An 18,075-nucleotide genomic window follows, 5' to 3' on the forward strand; every position below is an offset into this window, starting at 1 on the left:
AAATAGAAGTTAAACTGCAACTTACCTCGTCAAATGAGTCATTCCATGGTTTATTATTGCTACTCAGGAAGCAAAAAAAATTACAAGCGTGGAAAAAATACTATAACTGCTCTAAATTGTGTCTCTGCATGGGTCCTCAGACAATTTTTCTTAAGTTCTAGAGCACTGACCCCAAAGCACCTAGGACTACATTTTTATGAGCATGGCAGACTGGTGGAAGAAGGCAGGGACAACCCTAAAAGCAGTGATTACAGTAGCATCTTAGGCCCCTGTATCCATGGAATAGAGTTACACCAGCTGTTCTATTGCTACCTGTGTTGAACATCACCATCATCCTGCAAGGAACTGTGATCTACAGCTTTGGAAAGTTTGTTCTAGAAAAATCCAAGGGATGAACCTGTCCAATCCATAAGCACTAGGTTTGTGGACCACAGATCACAAGCACAGTTATGCAGGAGACAGCATGCAGAAACTGCTGTACTCTTACAGATGCTATGTAACACAAAGTTAAATGCTCCTGGAAAAACAACACAGTAGAACGAAGCCTGAAACTTCCTGCCTACATTAACTCATCCTATAATTAATTTATTAAAACAGAGAGAAAGGCAAAAGCTAAGTTCTTCATTAATAATCCTAACCAGAACTGTGCAGCAAAGATAGAAAACTCAGCCAGTTCTACTAATTTTAGAATGTTCTATTATGGAATTTAGTGCTGTAGCTGATTTAGGGGAAGTAAAAAGAAAAAAAATCTTTCCAATCGTCAAATGAAAGAGGTGAATTCATTTATATATGGCCAGCTTTCCTTAACACTTTGAACTAAATTGCTTTTATTTGGGGCTTTTAAGATTATGTTTGTCCTCTTAAGATTCAAACATTTTAATAGCTGTCCTGTACCTTGTTAGGATTGTTAATTTATTTTAAATGAAATGTAAAACCCAAATTTTAATTAACTGAAGATATTAAGGAGCCTAAATCACATTTTTCACACCGTTTTTAGCTCACATGATATGGTAAAACTCCAGCTCTGTTCTCTGCATTCTGCCTCTCTACAACCATCTCGTCAACTTAACTGGCAGACTGTTCTTCCTAACTTCACAGCCTAATCTGGTACATACTATTGTTAGTCCCTGTTAAAGAGCTGTTCTACTCTGCCCTGACCACAGCTGCATTTCACTAATGTACAAAGTGATTACAAAACATTTGATGCATCACAGGGTTGCTGCGAAATTCAAAAAGAATATAATTGCAAGGAGTCTGGAGCCAAAATGGTTTACTACAGTTATGAACCATCTAGGAAATGTGCTTTTGCAAAAGAACAGCTTTTTGCTTCCCGTCTGCTGGTGGAAAAACAGCCTCTTACTACGCAGAAGAAGTGAATTACTCAATCTTCTGATTTACAGGAACAGCCCCATAAAACTACATAGAAGAGTACAATGGATTTATTTTTCTACCTTCCCTCAGCTCAAAAGAACAGATTTTTGCTTTCTCTTACTCTCTTTTCCCTTTTATTTTCCACACTTCCCTTCCCTTGCCTGGTGCTTCAAATCCTCTGCCACCAAATGGCTAGAGAATTAGTAGGAGCAAGAAGCTGTTGTTTGAAAGAGGAAATACAGTGCAGTAACACATTTAGTTTTATTGGAGGCTCATAATGTGAATTTGCGTCTCACAAGCCACTTGAACAGAAAGCCACTCAACCTTAAAAAAGACAATTATTCACAGACGATGGAAGAGAGGGTCAGGGATCACTTCAAAAAACCAACACTTTCTTTTTTATGAAGTCAGGATAAGGAAACTCACACACAGACTGTCCAAATGCAGTCACAGCTTTGGGGCCATTTGTGTGCTTTCAGCTTGCTTCAGCAAATGTCATGACTCCTTCAAAAACATCTTCCTGCTCCTCATAAAAAACCAGTCTGGCAGCACAAAAGCTCTCCACTGAAGTTTTTAAAGACCTTTTTATTAATAGAATAATAATTCTTTCTGCTGTTATTTAACCAGACTGTCACTTCGAAGTTAGAAAAACCTAAGAGGTGCAATTCCCTTGTTTCCAAAGGAGGTGGATTCCTGTGGGCCATGGTGAGACCCCAGCTTTTTACCCCGCTTCCCACACATGCAGGTTTTGTTAATCTGTGCTGATTACCATTTGCAGCATCCCTCATTACCTTACTCATTCTGCTATCACTTGTTACCCATGCAAATGAACATGTAAGACACAGAAACAAACAGCATGTGTTTATGTACTCTTCACTTAAATGCAACAAACTGTCCCTTCCCAGGTTGGTATAAGACTTCCTACAGATTTGCATCCTCTGCACCTGTCCCCCATTGCAATCTGTCTCTGTTCCCCCCAGCCATCCCTTCTCCCGGAGCCACCACCCTCATGGCAGTGCTGCTGCCATATCCCCGTGTGGTGCACCCACTGCACAAGTGCTCACTATCCTGCTGGCAGCTGCCAACCCCAGCACCACATGGCTCAGCTCTGCCTGCCCCCTCCAGCCTTGACTCAGCAGGCTGCTTTTAGAAAACTTGCAGAAACTTATCTTCAGGACTTCTAACACACTGTCAAAACTTCTTTTAAATCAGCCAGCATTTTCAAAAGTGTTCAAGGTATAAAAAGCCCAACTGCATAATCCCCATTTCTTTAGGAAAACAACTTAAAAAAGCAGAAATATAATTAGAACATTTCCATTTGAAGGCAAAAGGAGCGAGTCCCTCCACAGGTTTTAGGAAAAAGAAAAAAACCATAAAAGCAAACAAATGAAAATTTCTAAATAGCTTTGAAAATATAGTAGTAGCTATTAAAAAAGCATTGCTCACAAAACTGATAAATAAGCATATTTCAGGGGCTGGATCAGAGACTGATGTCCTGCTCATTGGCAATACTCCTTCATTAGCTGGAAACTTTGTTTTGTTACTATAGTTACTGTCACTACAAGTGGCCCTGACTAAGGCATGAAGTATTTGTTACATAAAACCTCAACGCAACTGCAGCCTTAAACTTCAGAAAGTACCAGCTCTGTGCTCAGTCCCACTTGCAAATTCTATTCCAAGCCCAAACTCAAAATGCTTTCATACCGAGTGGGGCATACTCTTGAGCAACAGTTTAATAGCACTATTTAGTGCTGAAAACATAATCCACATTGTTCACAATACACACTACAACTGTGAAGGAATTTAGATGAACTGTGCAGCGAGCAAGGGGAGCAGTGACTTCCTCCCTAGGGAATTACACTCTTAGCAGTGCCTGTGAGGTGCAAGAGAAACTGGCAATCAACCTTAATAAAATTTGCTGACAGGCCATTGAATTTGATGGAAAAAATGCTTGTAGTCAGTAATAGCACCATGTAGAAAACACATATCCTGCAGCACTGCAATTTCTTTGTTTCATTATATTTTTATCTGCTTAGTTTGATGAAATTTAACATCAGGAAGAAAAAAATAAATATACTCTCTTCCTTGGCCTTTAATATATTCTGGTTTCACATAATTTTTTTCTTGTTCTTCTGGGGGATATTTTTGACCAGACAAACTGCTATTATGGATAATCTTGGAAAAGCAGCTTATGAGATCCCCAGTGAAAACAGGGAGATGACAGAACCTCACTTTTTAAGGTAGTCATCTGATGCTGATACTCCAGTACAATGTACCAGTCTGCTTCAGGCCATCTGCACCATTCTCAGCTGTTTTTTCCCCTGCTTGGGTAGGAGAAAAGAGCGTGGCTTTCCTCCTCTTCAGAATGAAATCTAGACACTAAGCTTTTTCTTAAAAGGCCAACAGCCCACACAGAACCTGCTCACAAATGACAATAAGCAATTAATAAGTACCGAGGTCAGAAAATATTTCCGTTTCTACACTTGCTTTTCTGCAGTAAGCATTGCTCAAGGTTTGGGTCAAGCCAATGATCAGGGATATTTCTACTACAGCGCTATTTAGATAACTTCTGAAATGGCAGATGTAGCCATTTATGCTACATATTTAAGCTTTAAGCAATTCGAATGCTAGCCAGAAGCCCAGAAAGGTATCTTCTCTTTCCCTTCCACCCCTGGTGCTGACACCTTTCTCAGCGTGCAAAAATCAGTGGTGTTAATTTCAGAGTTCACACATCAGAGAAAGCATTTAGAATTTATTCATTCATTTGTGAGAACCTCTATAGGGCTTTGTTCTTAATGACTGAGCAACACGTGACATTATTTGCAACCAGTCTTATAGCTTATTACAGCCTCGTAAGTGCTTAAGAGCAAATCTGCCCACCCTGAGGCATAAGAAACATGATTTCCTTAAGGTGCAGTTTGGAAACAGAATTGCTTCATCGGTTCTTCCATGTAATAACAATGCTCACAGTGACATCTAAAACCATGATTCCTGTCTCTTGCAAGTCAGGCAACTAATCCCAGACTAATGTCCTAGTCTATGTAGGCAAATAATGAGTACCTGATGGAATACGCAATTTGTGAGTGCAGCTTCTAGCTTTTTGTGGCACTGCAACTTTACACTGTACTGTTGCTTAAACCGTGTTAGAGAAAAAAAATAAATTGTTGTTCAGCTACAGTATTGCTTATGCCCAGAAATCCCAGATTCAGCGTGCATGTTGCTATACCGTACAAAATGAGACACTGGCTCTGCCACGTGCAGAGGCCAATTAGATGAGATCAGTAGATATTGCCATATTGCACTAAAATACAGCTTTTGGATCAGAAGTTTGCAGGAGATCAAAGTGGAGAAATTAGTGAAGTCTAAGTTAATAACTACTGAACATCTGATAAAAACAATGTTGCAAGGATTAGACATATTTTGAGACAGCAAGGCACTTGAAGAAGTTATTTTATTCTTTTAAGACTAGATTGACCTCTAGAACATCAAAAAATCTGTACTAGCATTCTCTACACATTTTCCAGTGTTGCTATCACAGCTGCTGAGCTGAATAAAATCCCCCTGCAGCAGATTATTTAGATGCTGTCTTTCACAATATCATCATAAGGCTTACATAATAAACTAACATTGCAGAAGTTTAAGATGTTTGTTTCTACATCCCCCTAAAAATTAACTGAAAGACTAAGTTTTAAGTCAAGCTTGCTTTGCTGTCTTCCTTTCTCTATATATCAGTTCATTCTTCTAAAACAGGGAAGGTTTGATTCACATGCATTTTGCTTCTGCAAAGTTCTTTGTGTTTTTTTAAATTGCAAGAAATGTAATGGGGCTTTGCTAAAAAGCAATCTCACATATGTAGGATAAAATATGTCTGCAAAACTAAGAAATACACCCTGTCTAGGGCTGTGCAGAGAAGGGAAATGACACCAAAGACAATAGGCTTTCAAACGCAAGTTTTCCTGCCCTGCAAAACCACAGATAGTGCACGACACACACTTTAACATCATTATCCTGCAGGATCCCCCTTCCACTTCCCCACAGACATTTTCACAGAATCACAGAATCAACTAGGTTGGAAAAGACCTCCAAGACCATCAAGGAGGACTATGCTCCTGCTATGCAAACCTGGACGTTTGTCGGTGGCCAGTGAAACAACAGGCAATTGCTGGTTGCCATCGAGAAAGAAGGAATTCCAGAGTTGCTGGTAGAGTAGGCTTCAATCTCTATTATATTTGAAAATCATCTGGTGTGAAAGCTCCAAAGAATGCACTTTTTTATAATGGACTGGAAGAACAAAAATCTTTTTCCATTTGGCATTTCCAAACTGACAATATGCAGCCTCTTGATTAAGATGGAACATAGTTTATACTCCTGGCAACAAAGGAGACTCCAAACATTTCCATTTGCTTTAACGGCAGAGCAGTAAACAAGATGTACCATCCAGTTTAGTTTCAAAAGAATGTTTTCCATTGAAAGATAATTTAGTATATGTCTCCTGACTTCTACAGGTAATTGTATAAGAAAAAGCATTAATTCACACAGGCACTTTGGATGCAAAAAACCCCAAACAAACCATAAACCCTTCCAAATAATAAACTCCCAATGTACTGTGCACAGCTCTGAACAAACCTTTCCACAAAACAGCACTATAGTGGTGGCTCAAGGTAGAGGAAGTCTCTGCGCTCTCCCTCTCAGGAGTCATTCCTTCTCGAGATGTAGCAAGAGCACAGATTAAAGCAATCCCACATAGATTAAAAATCCTTCAGGGGTGAGATCTGTACAGATGGATGGCAGCAACATGAACTACCCCAAATGAACACTGGCTCCATGCCACCTACCAGTGGCTTCCCGAGGTGCATGTTACTGGTAACTTTGTTTTAACACAGTACGTGGGACATGTAAACCTTGGAGACTGCTCTGTGCAGGCCAGGAAAATCTCTCACCCTTTTCCTCTCACAGTCCTTGTCTGCTAAGTAGTGCTAGTTACCACGGATGCTTTGCCTGCCTTGCTGGCAGTTGCTGCAGCTGGATACAGTTGGGCTCACCAATGCCCAGCTGAATTGCTGTTGCGTGGTTCAAGGCAGCCCCCTGGATCCCAAAGGCTCAGGGGTGCGAGCACAAACAGCTGGGCACTTTGCCCACACAGATCCACATCTCTATGGAGACTCTGTCAGTAGCAGCCCAAGGAACTGGGCTGAAGCCAGCCCTGCCACGTCTCTGTGTGGAGCAGCCCTGGCAGGGTGGACATAATCATTTGCAACTGGTGCTCCCTTGTATGCACCAGCTGTTTCTTGCTACTAGTGAGGATGGTCTAGCAGCCAACACCTAACAATTCTGCATCCTTATCTGGCAGGGAGCACCACTCCTCGTGGTGGGGTCACAGCTGCTGTCATATGCAGCTGGGGTGGGAGATGCTGTACATCCTTCTCCTCAAGTGCCATTTTGAGAGTTTCAAACCACCACACAAGGCCACATCATCTTGGCCTCTCAAAGCACTTCTGCTGCAGTGGTTGGGGCAGGGCTAGAGAAGAGTCTAAAGATGATCCACATGCATATATAGTATTCTTTTGTTTCATGTTGAGTTATGTCATTCCTACTTTGTTATATTGCACACTTAAACATTACTGAAAGCCAAGCAAAAGAGTTTTTCCCTTTTCCTCCCAACACAAGAAGTGCCTGCTTTTTGAAGAATCATACAAAATGACTGGTTGATGAAACTCATGGGGTGGGAGGCAGGGCTTCCACCTTCACCCAGTAGCACAGTTCCTTGTGGCTCCCTTGCCAACTGGCCATGTCTCCTCTTTACTACACAGACTGCAGTGACATGTATACTTTCAGCTGGGTTCAGACCCCACTAACCTACCAACAATAGAAAGACATTGACCCTGTCTTGAGAAAATACAAGTAAATACAAGTAAAACTACAGAATAGTCTCAAGTCATCACAAGTGCTCAGATGGTAGATACAAATGGCCAGATTTAAGGAGAGGAGAAAATAAAAGAAAAAATAATATATAATAAAATATCTAGGAGTCTCTTCACTTTGAATTTCAGTTCAACTGCTTACTGTAATGAACTTCATTTGAGTTGCTAGTTATCAGGCTTCTGCCACTTTTCCAGCTGATAGAGACATATGGAATAGAGGTCACTGCATTTATTTCCAGCAGTTCACATGTCCAGCCACAGCACCCAGAAATACAATTCTGTGTCACACTTACATCATGCTGGGTTGCATTTTCTGTTGGTGTATGTAGGAAAAACTCTGCTAATGACTGCGGCACTTGAAGAGACCACTTAACTCTCCATCCTCATGTTCCTCCTTCCTCGTAAAATACAGCCTTTATGACAAACTTACTGCTAAGGTATATACATAACAGAAAGCTTCAAGTCAAGGTAAAATTGAATAAAGGAGAGTAAAATGATTCATATCTGCTTTGTGTTGTAAAAACGTTAGCATATTAAGAAATATGTCAGGATATTTTCAAAGACACGTTGGTAACAGAACTTCAATGTTACAGTCTCTCTCTCTCCATGATAACATCTCCATTTATCATTATCTTTCCTTTACTGAGACTAAAATATTAAATAACATGAATACTGAGTAATATCAAATAGTATGACTGTGCCTGATGACATATCTGGTTCTGCAGACATTAATGACAATGGCAACAGAAGCTGACTTACCATCTAAGAGGCAATTATTACTAGTATTTCTAAGAAAGTGAAGAGTAAAGACTTTTCCTGTTCTCAGAAGGTGAAAACCACACTTGTTGTTGAAAAATTACCACACTTGGCTTCTGTTCCCTGGTGAGTTCTTCAGAACATTTGAATCAATTCCTCTCCCTCTTCTTTTTGAAAAAAATAATACAAATCAAAACACTTTGTGCTCTTCTCATTAGATAAATAAATATTCCTGGCATCTCAGAGTAGAAGTCACTCAAGTCTGAATATCGATGCCGCTCCATATTTCAGGATCTGTGTTTTCCAGAAATGATTATCACCTGTAATTCTCAGGGAATCCTAATAAAGCTGATATTCTTCATTCTCAAAAATCAATTCCCCTCCAAAAAAAATGAGCCTCTTAATCACCCTTGCATTTGAGGCTTTTTAAGGGTCTCAGAAAATCCAGAAACTATTTCCCCCTGCTTCTCTAGTGATCAGCTTCTGAGAGCCTCAGAAAACAATTTCAGATTATTGGATATCTATGTTTGACAGCAGGACTTCCACAGCTTTCACCTCCACTAGATGTAAAGAGATGATGAAAAACAGACAAGCAGGGCATTTTGTTTCCTTCCTTTATCCATATGAGAGCGCCTCAAAGGACTTCAGTTCAAGAAGATTCTAATCATGTTTTCCAGCAGAGCCAATGTCTGAAGGTGCTAATAAAAGATGGCAGTCTATTGAACCTGCTGTATACATGTGGGGAAGGGAAAGTTTAGGAAAGCAGGAAGGGGAAGTTTAGACCTAGGCTTCCCACAGGAACACCACCACCTTTCTCCCTTGGTTCTCCTTTTGATTTCCAGGCAGCAAGCATCCTTAGGTCCTCTTTCTGATCTCCATGACACAGGTCTACCCTCGGAGTTCACAAAACTGCCTGGTAGAAACACAGGGATCTCAATCACTAAGTCCCTTCTCACCTTGGTAACTTCTATATGCATGTACTATGGCTAAACTCTCATTCACAAAGGTCCTACTGATAACTTGACTTTGCTGCCCAGATGATACACACATGCTATTTTTCAGTTTATTCTGGCATTCAACATAAACACTTCCTTTGAATATAAAGCAGAACACATTGCAGCTGTTCAAAAGCAAATGGCATGTAGCAGGGAGAAAAGTAAGTGTTGTGGGGACCAACTCATTGTTACAGCAGATATACAGAGCTTTGAAGTACAGAACCAGTGGCTGGTAACTCAAATCAGCCATGCTACTCCTGCAGTTTGGAATTTATTCTTAAATTTCTGAAGTGAAGCCTATGTATTTGCACTACTAGTGTTACCTCTCCAACGCCAAAACAAACATCTACAAGCACTGCTGTTGACTATAAAGGTCTTAAATGTATGGAGGCAGTAGACATTTACTCAGGTAGTAGGGGAAAAAAGTTATTATGAAATAAAATTGACTTTTCATCCAGAAGAAAGATTCGAACCATTGCTGCTAAGGTTGGAAAACCATGTAGCTGTTCCTTCTTTTCATATGATACAAAGAAAGTAAGTCTGCAGTAGGCTCCTCTTTAAGCTCCGTTTAACTCTTTTTATTCATATCCTGAACTCTGTGCTATGAGGGAATGGAATTCTTCCCAGGTACCACTGAATCCATCCCTATAATTTTAAGATGGATTGATATGTGCACTAACACAAATCCATTCCTGGCACAAACAGACATGAACCAGCTAGGAGGACATTCCCTCCCGCTGCACTAAGCTGGTAGATGAAGTGCTATCATGCTCATCTGCTGAATTTTTGTCTTAGATCAGACTGTGACCCTTAGAAAAGCATGCATATGTCAATTTGAACCTGCCAAAATAGGAATCCAATCTTAGATACTGTAACTCATGTTGTTTCTTCATCATACTGGGGGCAGGGGGAAGGAAAACAAACAAAAGAAAAAAAATAAACAGCTAAAAGTGCGGAAATAAATCCTAACCCGAAAAAAACACTCTCATTTCTATTTTCAAGGGTTTTTTTACCTTTAAGTATCTGTGTTATCTTTAATAAGAGCCAGGAGTCTATCTTAAAGCTTTCCCTTTATATATTTAGCATACAAATACTCAATATCATTACTAGTTCCACAGAGTATAGTACTGATTATTGCAATATTTCATCAAGGGCTTTTTAGATTAATTTTATAAAAACAACAAGGAATCATAACATGGCAACAGAAGCAAATATTATAAAGTAAAAAAACCCAGCTCAACCCCTCTAACTCCACATCTCACTTGCTTAAGTGAATCATAGATGCCTAACATATTTCATATTCTTGTAGCACAGTACTGTCACATCACTCAGGTACATACTTCTGTTTTGTATTACTTTGTATTATTGTCTGGGGTGTCAATAAAAGAAATAAGAACATTTTTGGGTCACTCTCAGCAGACAGAGTGTGGACACACCACTACAAGAAGTCAGCTTACAAAAGCTCCACTCTTACAAGTTTTGAATATCCTATTTATAAAAGTTGTCTAGCATGATCAAATGCTACAGCCAAAACATTAATCTATCCCTGCTTTAGATCCTCATATCTTACACCCTCGAGGAATTCAAACAAAACAATATTCTGAGAATTTTAACAAGCTGTTCTATCACCAAGTCTGCTCACAAGTTGCACCAGGCTTCCTTGCCTCTTGCCTAATGATGAACTTGAATCATATAAACGGGCTGATCTGATTCTCTAAAGCCATACTTCTAAAGCCAGGAGAGGCCACCACCACTTCTGTGGGAAAAGTGGTAAAACCATTCTATGGCATGTACAGCTGTATTACCTGGGGGTGAGGTGAGACAGATAGAGGTACAACTCGATGTAACAATTACAGTGGAGACTAGCCACAACACAAAGGTGTGCAAACCATCAACTGAGAGACAACTGACTCTTTATTCACCATGAAGATTGTAGCAAGAAGACAGTTCTACTTTACTGCTGTTAGCAATATTGCAGTACTCTACTAGTGCCCATAAAGATATGGCTCAAAGAAACCACGAGTTGTTTATTTTCCACATATAAGAAAGAACCTGACAAGCAATGGAAAAAGAATTCAAACTGGAGATGCCAGTTTAATCATGCATTTGAGATCCTGATTTTACATCAGGGTTTTTTAGAGGTGAGTGGAAGCATCTGGTAAATGACATTGCTTATATACCATAGAATGGCTCTCCCCACAGTAAGTCTGCACCAGACTATGACAAATAAATCTTGCCAGATGATTACTTCATATGTCCTTAATGAAATTAATGTAGAAGTGATGAAGTCAAGGACATTTTCTGTCAGTAAACCACATCTAATCTAGAAGTGGACTTTGTATTTTGAGGGCTGGCTATATTAAAAAAGACATTTCTGCTAAAACAACACCAACACCAAGACAACATACACAATTCCCCATGAGAAACTTATTTCCTTTTTTACAGACAGTCTCCAGGATACACATTTAATATTTCTTGGCCTTCTGAGTTTTTTTTGCACTACATTTACAGTAATTACTTTTGTGATAGCAAATATCTTTGTAGAACAAAAGCATCTGCATTTGACAACTACATTGCTCCAAAACACCAACCCACTTGGGGTTTTTTTGAGTCTTTATGTGCAGAACAGCAGCGCTTACCGAAAGTTTTCTGTTATTTCTCTTTATAACTAGTTTTGAGACTCTGAAAGCAACAGAATAGTGACGTACAGTTTAGAAAGAGAAGGAATATTAGCAGCTGTTCATTTAATAGAGTTACAACTCCTGTGCAATATGCAGAACTGCTACAGATATAAAGACGTGATCATTCAACAAAACATTCACCATTCACATTGGGCAGCAATTAGAAGATGCTGCACATTATCTCAGAGGATTGTATGTTCTATGTTAATGCAGAGCCATCCAGGAGCAGCAAACTAGCTCGTGAACAACAGAACAGTTTTGATAAGCTGTCTGGGAGCAATAGAGTATCCATGAAATTGATATCCTACTTCCAGCTTTAGACTTCGTACAGACATTAATTTTTTTCCAGTGCTGGAAGCTAACCAATTAGAGCTAAAAGATGACCAGAGAACAAAACCGTCTCTGGAAGAGTGGATGACTCAGGGAGGCAAAGTCAATTTTACACAAGCAAAACTGGAAGGAGGAAATAGCTGAAGATAAAGGACCGTGTTAGACAGGCTCTTTGGTGGGTTTTGCAGGCTGCCAGACCCATGGGAATTCTGTCTGGAACACTGTGAGGTGTGTATACAGGCTTTAAAAAGGGAAATTCTTTCTAAATAAACAATGCATTATTTTAAGAAGATCTCCTAGAGGGCAAGAGGGGTGCTCACTAGTATTATTTCTTCCCTGAGACAAGCCTGCGGAGGTAATCACTGCCAGACTTAGGGAGAACACTGACCAAAAGGCTGGTCTTTGAGATGGAAAAAAATTGAAGGAATCCATCTTAAGGAAGGCTTATGATTAGCAATACTGACCTTGAGGGGAGACACCTAATGCTATCTTCTCACCCAAATGGGCTGAAGACAGAGCTTTAATATACATACCAAAACCAACTGTTGGTGCTGCATTCATTAACTGCTTTTGAAAGCACACTATCATTGACAGGATGTAAAAACATTAAGTTTTATCCTGGGCAGTCTCCCCCCATAGGTGTCAGCAATTCTTCAGATGATAACTTCCATGTAAAGGTTGCTATTATTTCTGTCTTTTATAGTAATAGCAAGGTAGTGTATTTCTTCCAGTTCACTCCAGCTTGCAATATGTCCAATGCAGATAGCTCTCATTCTTCCTTTATGCAGTCTTCCTCTGTCACTGCTTGACAGTACATTCAAGTGTTCAAATTCAGTCATTCACTGACTGCAATGTAATGGATTTGTTACTATATGCCACCTTTCAAGAAGTGATCTTGCCAAGTTCATTTTGTGCTTTTTGGATATTCAGCTCTCCATAAGCTCAATCCAAAACACTGCATCTCTCTGTATTCAGTGCCTAGGTTTTGCATCCCTCCTCCCTATGCACCACAGCAATCTCTGAAATGTGAAGTAAATGTTTAAGTTTAAACACATGAACAAGGGACACTTTCACATATATCTGGGTCAGTATTATGAGGTCTATGTCAAAGGATGTTGTGTGTTAGCTGAGCAAGGCAGTATATTTTTTTCAATTGCTTCAGCCACTAGCCAACCACGTGAACTATCCTGAACAAATTCTTCTTTAAAATTTTTAATTAAAGAATTTAATACAAAACCAAAAAGGATTTGATATAAAAACAAACTCATCTTAATTACATACAGAGACCAATGAAACAGAACAAATCGTCTGCTGTTTGGGCCAGCTAGCCCTTAATTTTTTACATAGTACGCTTTCTTTTATTTAGGATATACATCTAGGCAATGTTTCTGGGGTTTTTGCCATCTACAGAGCCCTAAGGTCCCTTAATGCAGCTTTCATCATCCTTTCTTGATACATGCCATCAAACTCTATTTCCAAAAAGAGTTGTCATTAGGAAGGGAGCCCCCAGGCACCACATTACACAGTAGCCTGGTTCATATAAATGTGAATTGGGAAAAATAATCAACCACTTTTAAATACAGTTTTTAAATCATGCAGTTGAACTTGCCTACACTATTTACGTGAAACATCTTGTAGTCATTCCATACAGTAGTAAAATTTATTAGCACTTTTCTATAAGGGAGTAACAACTGGAGATACACAATAGCATCAGGTCTTTCTCCCTTCAAAGAGATTTTACAAAGCAGTAAAGCCCTTCTAGCATAAATCGTACTAGAAAGCCTGAAATGGTTTCAGATTTGGTACAAACTATAGATGTTGTCTGTTACTCTTCTTGCTTTTCCCTTCCTCGTTGGATTCCCATGCTTTTTTTCAGAAACACTTTTTTCTTTTTTAATATTCTTTTTCTGCCTTGCAAATCTATATTCTTTCTCTGTTCCTTCACTCATGAGTTATTTGCTGGCTGGTATAGAGAAAGACCCATACAGACAGAGGGTAGTCACAGTAGCAGAGGCAAGAAGCCAGCCCCTACTCCTGCACCCGTGTGTATCTGTGAATGAGTCTCACTGTCAACCGTGTCACACACCACTGCACATGAAAGGAGCAAAGAGGGGCCCTTCCAAGGGCACACACTCTAGCTAGTCTGTGTTTAGGAGTAAGCATGAACCTGTGGCTGCACTACCAATACTAATTGTTTTTGTCAAAAACAGCCTATTCTGCTATTCCCTGGCAAGGTATTTCTGCACGTGAGGATTGGCACTGATAGAAGCATAAGAGATAATATTATTTTCAGCTTTGGGGAAATCAGATTACCAGACAGCACAAAGGCAACCAACCCAGTAATCCTCCAAGTACTTCGCATACCATGTTTTCTATGTTTTGTCCTCCCCTGAAACATAAATTATCATAACCGCTGGAGTAAAGATGTAGGATTTGACAGACCAGCTGGTCAACTGGACATGGCGAATACTCTTTTCCTGACATATACCACCTCTTCTTCCTCAGCCACCTCTGTCTTATGTATCTTTAAGTGTCTATAGTCCTCAATGAACATCTAACCCTTGACTGCACAATGTCACCTTGGACTGTAAGAGGGTTTTTTCACTATCTTTACTACTTTCAAATGCTAGAATACAATTTAGCACCCACTGGGCTATTTCCTGCTTCAGTTACACCTATGCTCACACTCTGAAAGAGATGTTGGCATCATTTTAAGAGCTTTTCCATTTCTAATTTTCACTTAATTCTCAAAGATGTGCACTGACAGTCTTAGCTCCTCAGGTACACAAAGTAACTAACCTCAAAAACACAGGCAGCAAAGCTATTTTAAATAGCAACATGCAGCTAACAATAAAAAGCATTATATGTTGATATAGCACCATAGTTCTAAAAGATCCTAAAGCATTCAAGCTGACATTTAGACAGTCTTGATCTTACTTGTGACCTTCCTTTGCTCTGGTTCAGAAAATATCCCACCTGACTACTGGACTACACTTATGGAGATTGTTCCCTCTCTCCATTGAGAATCCAGGCTGTCTAAAGACAATGCTCATGGGTTTAAAATGTCATTTAAATACAGGCAATTCTGAATGGAAGTTGGTCTTCCAGCAGTGCAACAGGATTTTCTGCAGTTTGGCTAAGAAACTCAGCTGGTATGCAATCACCAGAAAATATTACAGAAGCTTTAATTTTTGTACAGAACAGACAAATTTGTTGTTTTGAAAGGTCATGACAGTAAATTGCATGGAATTCAATTTACCTCCCTCAGATGGATGAAGGTCTGAGTCAAACATAGAACAGTGGAAGCCTTTGGCTCCAAGAAGTCTGTGCTGATTCAGACCTGCTCTTAGGCAGGCAAACCATCCTTTCAGCTCTACATTATTACAGCTTGTGATTTTCAACTGATCTTTTTCCTCAGCTGTGCTATTGTAGCAAATTGTGCCATAGATGAGCATCAAAGCAATGGTCAATGCAAGAAAAATTTGTTTGTTCTTAACCAGGAACTTACCAAATATAAAATTATTTGTGAAACAGAGATCATCATAGTTGTCTCACACTCATTTCTCCATGTGTAAAGTGAAATATAAAAACTACAGGGAGATGCATGGGAGACAATATCATCAGTACAATACAGAAAGACAAATACTGGAAAAGCAAACAAGCACAAGGATTAGTTTCAAAAACAGAAAGACCATGAAGACAAAGTCAAAAGAATACCCTGAACATGTTTTAGCTGCACAGTGCACCCAGGAGGACAGTGCACACCTGTAGCACACCTAATTTAACAGGCTCCTTGTGCATAACTGAGGACAACAGAGTTAGTGAGCAGATCATTCCTGACTGGATGTATCTTATGAGGCAGTAACTCTTACCTAAAGCTTTCTGGGTATTCAGCAACAGCCATGTTGATAACATCCAGTGCATGCTGATAGTGCTTCTGAGCTGAAAAGAGGAGGGCCAGTAGGTGAAGTGAATTCATGTCATCTTTGCATAGTTGCAGGGCTTCTTGAAGATGGTCTATAGCATCTGAAATCTAGAAGGAGATGGCATAGAAATAAAAAGAGAACTCAGTACTCCTTCAGTCCTACATTTATACCTCAAAGATAAGAACAAATACAAATTCTGAAGAAATTCTACTTAGATGCCTTCTACTATTCAAACAGTTTGCCAAAATTAACAGACTGCACTGCTTGAAAAAAACAAACATTCTAGAGAAAGGAGTCTGCAGCATTACTAAATCACTGCTTATAAACAAGAGCAGCAGATCTGATCCAATCAACCCCCTCTTACTTTGGATTGGTGACTTTATGCTGTAAACAGATGCACTACAGAGGCCCAATTCTCAGCTCCATTTTCTAGGATGGGTGGCTGGCTCTTCACCTGGGGGAGAGCATTACATATTTCTGCTGTATTTTGTCTCTTGTAATAGCTGTACAAAGCCTTTCATGATTTGGATCAAGAACATAAAAATTGAGTTTGAATGTTCAAGGGTAAAAGAGTTGAGATTTAAAATGTTGTCAGAAGAAGAAATATCTTTGCAAGCAGTGATATAAAGAGCAGTCCTGACACTCACAGCAGTAGCATGTCATTAGAACCAAGTCTCATTTGGCAGAAAACTTAACATCTATAATGAATGCAAGTATATCACATGCTCTTTGTGATCCAGTACACTACTTTAGGCTATCTGTTCAAAAGGGAACTTCTTAGCAGATTCTCTTTTGTTTGTTTACCAATAAGTTTTATGCAGAGGATTTTTTTTAAGATTCTCCAGTGTCTGAAATTACCATTACATACATTATTCCAGATCTGTGTTTGGCTCTGGAAATCTGCAGAAAACAAAACATGAAAATGTATAAATTTCTTTTCCTCATGTATGCTTTCCCACTGCTTCTCTTAATGGATGGAGAATGTAGTTCCTTCTTCCCTACTATGAGAAGTTCCTACCTAGCAAACTTTTGCAGACATTTTTCTACCCTGGCATACCACCAGTGACAAATTCCCACCGCCTCCACAGCTCTCTCACAAAAACAAGTAGCACATAACTAATAAAAGCAACAATTACACTGCCTGCAGCTACAACAGAAGTTGCTGATTATCTAGATCCCAGGTATGCTTCTGGGAGCCTGGAGAAGAGGAGGCTCAGGGGAGACCTCATCACTCTCTACAACTCCCTGAAAGGAGGTTGTAGCCAGGTGGGGGTTGGTCTCTTTTCCCAGGCAACTGTCAGCAAGACAAGAGGGCATGGTCTCAAGTTGTGCCAAGGGAGGTTTAGGTTAGATATTAGAAAGAATTTCTTTACAGAGGGGGTGATCAGACATTGGAATGGGCTGCCCAGGGAAGTAGTGGATTCTCCGTCCCTGGAGATTTTTAAAAAGAGACTGGATGTGGCACTTAGCGCCATGGTCTAGTAACCGCAGCGGCAGTGGATCAAGGGTTGGACTTGATGATCTCGGAGGTCCCTTCCAACCCAGCTGATTCTATGATTCTATGATTCTATATATATTCTATTCGTGGGACAACTTCATCCTAATGTCCAAGTGACATTTCACTCTTGCTGCTCATACGTGAGCCATAGTACTTAACTACTCTATTACTGGTGACTCCATGCAAGCCTGGAGATCAGTGTGACTGCTCCAGACATAACCCCAAACTGGCATCTGGCCCACAGTGTCAAAACTGCTGAATGTCCTGGCTTGGATTCAGATTGGGATACATGACTGAGTGCTCAGCTTTAATGAATTACTGCTTGTCAGTGGAGCTACTTTAACCACATGTTATAGCTTACTGCAAAGGTAAATGCATTGGCTTAAATCACCAGTGTTCCCCCAGCAGCTCACCAGAATACATTTTTATACAATGTAAAAATACTAGCAATGACAAGACAATTTGGAAGCAGGACAACAAGCATGAAAACTATTGTGGGCCCAGATCTGCTGTCCACAAAGCTCTTCAGTAGATATACCAGAGATATATAAACTGACTTGCTAAAACAAAGCTGCTATCAAGACTCTTTTTACACTC

At 39.8% G+C, this 18,075-nt stretch overlaps 1 protein-coding gene across 6 annotated transcripts in view; it reads right to left on the bottom strand.

Moving 5' to 3' along the window:
• The window catches only part of TTC7A (tetratricopeptide repeat domain 7A), a 174,885-nt gene that overhangs the window by 76,171 nt on the left and 80,639 nt on the right, over positions 1-18,075 (bottom strand). For all 6 annotated transcript variants that reach the window (XM_027681967.1, XM_027681968.1, XM_027681971.1 and 3 more), the window contains one exon: positions 15,927-16,087. In XM_027681967.1, the coding sequence (XP_027537768.1) occupies positions 15,927-16,087 (161 nt within the window). The remainder of the gene's footprint in view (positions 1-15,926; positions 16,088-18,075) is intronic.

This window comes from Neopelma chrysocephalum, unplaced genomic scaffold (genome assembly GCF_003984885.1).
Source record: "Neopelma chrysocephalum unplaced genomic scaffold, ASM398488v2 Primary Assembly neopelma1_61b, whole genome shotgun sequence".
NCBI classification, from domain to species: domain Eukaryota; kingdom Metazoa; phylum Chordata; class Aves; order Passeriformes; family Pipridae; genus Neopelma; species Neopelma chrysocephalum.